Below are 7,500 nucleotides of genomic sequence, written 5' to 3'. Positions count from 1 at the left end.
GCTATCTTTTATTCAATTTGTTTCTGTTATTTCCTTTTCTGTGTTTCCCGTGTATCTACTTATATGCAGCTTGATAGGAACATAACTGTGTTAGAGAACACATGAGTGTAATGGTATATGAAATATGTCGTGTGCTTTTAGCCTTTAAAACGCGCTACGCCTTCACAGAGCTGCACTCTCTAACCTGTAAAACATATACATACATACATACGTACACAAACACACACGCACGCGCGCGCTTTCTCTTTCTGTCTTTCTTTCTTTCTCTCTCTCTCTCTCTCTCTCTCTCTCTCTCACTCACACACACACACACACACACACACACACACACACACACACACACACACACACACACACACACGCGCGCGCGCGCGCACAAGCTCATACAAACTCAAAGCTCCCGGTAAAATTGGATTCAAGATCTATCGCCATTCCTCTCACCCTCCAGGGAGCCCCCTGTTGTGTAGCCAAAATAGATTCTTTTGAGAACCGTTTCAAAATGACGAACACGGGCGGCGAACCACGGAAGAGAGGGGGAAAGAAAGGAGGCAGAGGTGTTAAATGGAGGGAATAAGAGAGAGAGAGACAGAGAGAGAGAGAGAGAGAGAGAGAGAGAGAGAGAGAGAGAGAGAGAGAGAGAAGGAAAAGGAGAAGGAAGAGAAAGACAGGAGGGAAAGGATGAGGAAGAGAGAGAGAGAGGAGGGAAAGGATGAGGAAGAGAGAGAGAAAGGAGGGAAAGGAGGAGAAAGAGAAAGAGAGAAGGGAAAAAATGAGAAAGAGAGAGAGAGGAGGGAAAGGAGAAGGAAGAGAAAGAGAAAAGGGTAAGGAAGAAGAAGAGAGAGAGAGAGGAGGGAAAGGAGAAGGAAGAGAAAGAGAAAAGGGTAAGGAAGAAGAAGAGAGAGAGAGAGGAGGGAAAGGAGAAGGAAGAGAAAGAGAGAAGGGAGACGAGAAGGAAGAGAAATAGAGGAGGGAAAGGATGAAGAAGAGAGAGAGAGGAGGGAGAGAAGGAGGAAGAGAAAGATAGGAGGAAGACTCGGAGAAAGAGGAAGTTCAAAGGACCAGGAAAATAGTGAGTGAAAGGAGAAGGAAGAGTAAGAGAAAGAGAAGAGGGAAAGGAGGAGGATATGAGTGAGAGAGAAAGATGAGGAAATAAGAGAGAGAAAGAAAATAGGAAATAAGAGAGAGAGAAGAGGAAATGAGAGAGAGAAAGAGAAGAGAGAGAAAGAGAAGAAGAAATAAGAGAGATAAATATAAGAGGAAATAAGAGAGAGAAAGAGAAGAGGTAATAAGATATAGAAAGAGAAGAGGTAATAAGAGAGAGAAAGAGAAGAGGAAACAAGAGAGAGAAAGAGAAGAGGAAATAAGAGAAAGAAAGAGAAGAGGAAACAAGAGAGAGAAAGAGAAGAGGAAACAAGAGAGAGAAAGAGAAGAGCAAATAAGAAAGAAGGAGAAGAGGAAACACGAGAGAGAAAGAGAAGAGGAAACAAGAAAGAGAAAGAGAAGAGTGGAAGGATGAAAGTGCGATAAGAAAGGTAATTAACCTTCAACCCACGAGTTATTCTAAAGTGAATTAAATGTTTTAGAAAAGAACAAGAAGAAAAATACGAAATAAGATATACAGCCAAGAAGCTCTTAAGATATTTTGAGCCTCTCGTCCCACGCCTCTCCCCCCTCCTCTTCCTGCACTCCCTCCCCCTTTCCCTCCTCTTCCTGCACCCCCCCCCCCCCACCATTCTCCCTCCTCTTCCTGCACTCCCCCCTTCCCCCTCCTCTTCTCCCTCTCCCCTGTCTCCTCCCCGCCCTCCTCTCCATCTCCTCCTCTTCCCCTTTCTCCTCCGTCCTCCCCCTTTCTCCTCCCCTCCCTCCTCTCCATCTCCTCCTCGTCCCCTTTCCCTTCCGTCCATCCCTTTCCCCTCTGTCCATCTCTTTCCCCTCCTTCCTCCCCCTTTCTCCTCCCCTCCCTCCTCTTCATCTCCTCCTCTCCTTTCCCCTCCGTCCTCCTATTTCCCCTCCCTCCTCCCCTTTTCCCCTCCTTCCTCCCCCTTTGTCCTCCCCCCCCCCCCCCTACTCTCCTAACCCTCTCTCGTCTCCCAACCGCGTGGTGTGTGACGATCTGCATACCAAATGCACTTGAGTTTTTACAACCGCGCTGCCATTGTTTCAAAACAACATGCAGCCCAGACGCTTATCGTGTTATCTCGCACATTAACGTCGTCCTCTCGTGAATTGCGGGAATGTGGCATAAACAAGAGCTTGCGGCCATGATGTGCTTGGTCAATGGGGGAATTTAGCATGGCAGCTGATGATGGAAATATTCACGAAAGAAACGGGAGGGGGGGGGGGGGGGGATTTCCAAATATCGAGCCTTCGTGAAAATATTTCGAGGCGAGCGGAATCTCCAGTTGATATGTATTTTGAATCGCGCGTTGATCTGGGTATAAAATTCTGATGGGTTGATTAACGTGCTCTTTAGTTCCTACGAGTTCATCAAATACCTGAATTTTATTAATCTCTAAATGTCAAAGGTTTTGTCTTTCAGGGATGCTTAATTTCGTTAAAATAATAAAATAGATAGGTAGAGAGATAGAGGGGGAGAGGGGGGAAGGAGAGGGAGAGAGAGATGGAGATGGAGATGGAGAGGGAGAGGGAGAGGGAGAGGGAGAGGGAGAGGGAGAGGGAGAGGGAGAGGGAGAGGGAGAGGGAGAGGGAGAGGGAGAGGGAGAGGGAGATGGAGGGGGGGAGGGTCTGTTTGTCTGTGTGTGTGTGTGTGTCTATCTGTGTCTGTATATCTATGTGTCTGTGTATCTGTGCGTCTGTCTATCTGTCTTTCACTTACTCATTCACTCTCCCTCTCTCCCTCCCTTCCTACCTCAGTCCCTCACTCAGTCAATCAATCACTCTCCCTCCCTTCCCTCTCCCTCCTTCCCTCCCTCCCTCCCTCCCCTCTCCTCCCTCCCTCTCCCCCCTCTCCCTCCCCCCCCTCCCTCCCTCTCCCCCCCTCTCCCCCCTCCCTCCCTCTTCTCCCCTCTCCTCGTTCCTTCCTTCCCTCCCTCCCTCCCTCCTTCTCTCCCTCTCATTCTCCCTCCCACCCTCCCTCTCCCTTTCTCCCTCCCTTTCTCCCAATCTTTCCAATCTCCCACGAAATGTTGAACACACCATAAAATACAGATCTCACCCCCTACACACCCTAGTACGTATACAATACTCACTTTGCCATCATTGCCTTCGTAGCAACTCTGCAGAGGATGCCACGGTTCGCGTTGCACTGGCCCGTCACTGGGTCGGGTGAAGCCAAGCTGATGTATGGAGGTTCTTCGAGAAACACGATCTGGAAGGACGAGAATGTGTTTGATAGGTAAATGTTTATTGAAAAATACATTGCAGTGGATAGATTCCTTATGCTAACCATAACATAAATGATACAGGTACATACAGTTCACTAAAAACAAATTTCATAATACTGTTATTTCTTAAAATGCATGCAGTGTTCCTGAATATGGCGCATACACACACGCCCGCACACACACATAGGTGTATGTGCGGATTTGTGTGTATCATCATCAGCTATATGCATAAGTCTAACTAAAAGCACATTTATTGCTGAATAAACGTTTTAATAACACACTGAGTCCCCGTACGTAAAGCCTAAAACTTTCCCGCATTGTTAGAATCAGCCAGCATTGTCCTTGTGCAGTGTCTCTATTGCCAGACAAACCGACTATTATCGTGTCGACATTTGGCGTATAGACTAAGTTTGCGATAAAGTCTGAGAGAGAACCGGATTTAGTTTACTGAAATAGATGCCAGAGCTAAAATGACATTTTGTTTGAACTTACCAATGAGTTTAAATGCATCTCATTTCTAATGCAAAATTAATTCGTATTGGCTTTCCTTCTGAGAGCTATCGCTAATTCAATATTTTTCAGTCAGTGATATTGCTGAAATGGCATATACATTTTCAGTGATGAAAAGTATATACTATTAAATCTTATAGTTTAATGTTAGACGCCTCTGTTTGAAGATAAGGACGAGAAATCAAGAAGGTAAACAGAGCGGGCCATTATAGTGGTCGTTACTGCAATGTATGCGGGGGAGAGGTTTCCTATTCGCTTATGACTTAAACTATTTGTTTTCCATTAATATAGCTAGTCCGGATACGATATACCTTACACTGTAATTTATTTCGAGTCCTGCAGTCAGAGCCTACGGACCCCCACCCCCCCAGAGTATGTAGGGCGGGTGGGCAAGTTGGAAGTGTGTGGGACGGGACGAAGGAAGCGAGGCGGGGGGAGGCGATAGGCGGCGGGTAGTGAGAGGGGGGTAGGAGGGGAAGGCGGGCGGTGAGTAGCGGGTCGGAGGGGTGTAGGGGGGGGTTTGGCGGAGGGGCGTGGTGGGCGGAAGGAATGGTGCACGGGGAAAGGGGAGTAGGTCGGGCGTTAGTAGAACGTCGTACGGCCCACCGGCGCGGAAGAGGGGACGTACGGGGAGGACGAGGGGGCGGAGGAGGGGGGGGCAGCAGAGGAGGAAGGAAGAGGAGGAACGAGTCGTTGTGGGAGGGTGTGAGGCAGACGTGTGGCAGGAAGAAGTAGGCGGTGCGGGCCGCGGCGGCAGCGAGTAGGAAGCGGAGCGAGGACGAAGAGGAGGTACGAGGAGGGGGAAGGGTGTGAGGAAGAAGTGTGCGGGAAGCGGCCGGCCGAAGAGGAGGCCGAAAATTGGGAAGCACGACGCGGCCGCAGCGGAGGACTACGCTGAGGCCGCGGGGACAGAGGAGGAAGTACGTGGAGGAAGAAGAAGAGGCGTCATCCGCTGGGCAGAAGAGTAGGCAGAAGCAGCAGGAAGAGGAGGAGGAGCGTGCGCGGCGAGGCGGAGGAAGAGGAGGACAGAGCGGGCGTCTCAGAGGCGTACGCCGGGGCGGCCGAAGCCAGGTCTGCAGCCGCGTCGGATCCGAGTCGCCGCCGCACAGGGGACGAGCGGCGGCACGGACAGCGGAGGAAGGACGAGGCAGGCCGCAGCGGATGACCGATGCAGGGCGGCAGCAAGAGGCTTCCTCCACTTCTGCCTCCGCGGCGGCCGGCGCTGCTGGCCGTCTTCGCTCTTTCCTCCTCTTCTTCCTCCTCTTCTTCCTCCTCTTCTTCCTCCTCTTCTTCCTCCTCTTCTTCCTCCTCTTCTTCCTCCTCTTCTTCCTCCTCTTCTTCCTCCTCTTCTTCCTCATATTCTTCCTCATATTCTTCCTCATATTCTTCCTCATATTCTTCCTCATATTCTTCCTCATATTCTTCCTCATCTTCTTCCTCATCTTCTTCCTCATCTTCTTCCTCATCTTCTTCCTCCTCTTCTTCCTCCTCTTCTTCCTCCTCTTCTTCCTCCTCTTCTTCCTCCTCTTCTTCCTCCTCCTCTTCTTCCTCCTCCTCTTCCTCCTCCTCTTCCTCCTCCTCTTCTTCCTCCTTTTCTTCCTCTTTTTCTTCCTCCTCTTCTTCCTCCTCTTCTTCCTCCTCTTCTTCCTCCTCCTCTTCCTCCTCCTCTTCCTCCTCCTCTTCTTCCTCCTCTTCTTCCTCTTTTTCTTCCTTTTCTTCTTCCTCCTCCTCTTCTTCCTCCTCCTCTTCTTCCTCCTCCTCTTCTTCCTCCTCCTCTTCTTCCTCCTCCTCTTCCTCCTCCTCCTCTTCCTCCTCCTCTTCCTCCTCCTCTTCCTCTTCTTCTTCCTCCTCTTCTTCCTCCTCTTCTTCCTTTTTTTCTTCCTCTTTTTCTTCCTCCTCTTCTTCCTCTTTTTCTTCCTCTTTTTTTCCTCTTCTTCCTCCTCTTCTTCCTCCTCTTCTTCCTCTTCTTCTTTCTCCTCTTCTTCTTCCTCTTCTTCTTCCTCCTCTTCTTCCCCCTCTTCTTCTTCTTCCTCTTCTTCCTCGTCTTCTTCCTCCTCTTCCTCTTTTTCTTCCTCTTCTTCCTCTTATTCCTCTTCCTCCCAGGGAAAAGAACTATCCCACGCTAACACGAGTCTCCTGTCTTCAAGTGGATAGTTGAAACGATATCCCCTATTCAGTAACGGTCTGAATAAACACCTTAACTGATATAATATTGACTTATTGATTTTTTCCGCATCAAAACGAGTATTGTGAAGCAAGGAGGAGGTGAGTGAGGAGAAGAACATGCTATCCCACACTAGCCCTAGTTTCTTTCTTTTAAATGGATAGATATAAATATATCACAAGTATTTATATCATTAACCCATTCGCCCCATGTGACAAGAATGCATGCCATGCCCACTGTAATGCACGTTTATTTATTGTATTTACACATAGATGGCTCTACAAGTTCTTAATCACCAAATAACCAGTTATTAGAAACTATCTATCTCACCTGTTTACCCTTTCCTTTTACTTTGAGAAAGGGTCTTTTGTATCATTTCATTGTCTAAAATAGTGTAATGACAATTTAATAATCATAACATCAATAACAATAATAACAGTGTCGATAGCAATGGTATTAATTATCCCGCCAATTCAAGGAATGGGGAAATCAGGATCGGTAACTAGGGCCTACTGATAGACTCCTTGTCGGCTGAGCAAATGTGGTGCCATCTGTATGTAACAAAATTCGCCAAAAACTACAGGGGACAGAACGGAAATCCTGGGCGTATGGGTTAATATACGTAAAAAAAAAAACATCCGGGTTCCGAACTTTGTCTAAGTAGCCATTTCTTATTCTCTACAACAAAAGACGGTGTAGCAAAGAGGAGAAGAGAAAATGCCATTGGCGTAAGGGTTCCCGATAAGCCTAGAGACCTCGGTCAATCTTGATGTAGCAGGATCTTTTCCCAACCCACGAGGCCTAGAGAAGGAAATGCCTCAACCCAGTAACAGAGAGCAGATAATCTCCACGGGGGATTTACCCTTCGTTGCTGACACTGAGTTGGGGGATGTGGGGGGGGGTGGGGGGTATAGGGGGAGTGAGGGCTTCAGTAGGGCTATCCAATAACCTCGTTCTTGCAAGGGAGGAAGAGACAGGAGGGAGGAAATGAGGAGGATAGGGAGGAGGGAAGGAGGGAAGAGGAGGGGGGAAGGAGGGAGGAGGGGAAGGGGAAGGGGGATAGGAGGAAGGAGGAGGAAGGGGAATGGGGAGGGGGGGAGAGGGAGGAGGGAGGAGGGAGGAGGGGGAAGGAGGGGGAAGGAGGGAGGAGGGAGGAGGGGAAGGGGAAGGGGGAAGGTGGGAGGAAGAGGTGGGAAGAAGGGAGGAGAAGGGAGGAGGAAGGAGGGAGGAGGGGGAGGGGGGAACGAGGAGAGGGGAAAAGAAAAAGGGAGAAGGGAAGAGGAGGAGGGAGGATGAGGAAAAAGGAGGACGGAGGAAGGGAGGGAGGAGGAGAAGGGGAAGAGTGATGAGAAGGCGTAGGAGGAGGAGAAGGGGGGGGGGGGGGGGGGCAAGGACAGATCGAAAGTGAGATAGTAGAGTAGGGTAAAGTAGAGAAGAATGGATGGGAAGTGTGAAATAATGGAGAGATTGAGAAGGATAGTG

The 7,500-nt window shown here is 49.1% G+C and overlaps 1 protein-coding gene across 1 annotated transcript in view; it reads right to left on the bottom strand.

The window, feature by feature from the left end:
- The window catches only part of LOC125035389 (glutamate receptor ionotropic, NMDA 2A-like), a gene marked incomplete at its 3' end in the record, with an annotated part of 82,936 nt that overhangs the window by 73,017 nt on the left and 2,419 nt on the right, over positions 1–7,500 (bottom strand). Inside the window, 1 exon segment of the mRNA XM_047627755.1 lies at positions 3,210–3,328. Coding sequence (XP_047483711.1) covers positions 3,210–3,220 — 11 coding nt within the window.

Source organism: Penaeus chinensis, chromosome 19, assembly GCF_019202785.1.
Source record: "Penaeus chinensis breed Huanghai No. 1 chromosome 19, ASM1920278v2, whole genome shotgun sequence".
Classification (NCBI taxonomy): Eukaryota; Metazoa; Arthropoda; class Malacostraca; order Decapoda; family Penaeidae; genus Penaeus; species Penaeus chinensis.
The sequence above is the reverse complement of the archived record's forward strand: the minus strand, read 5'-3'. Positions and strand labels throughout refer to the sequence as shown.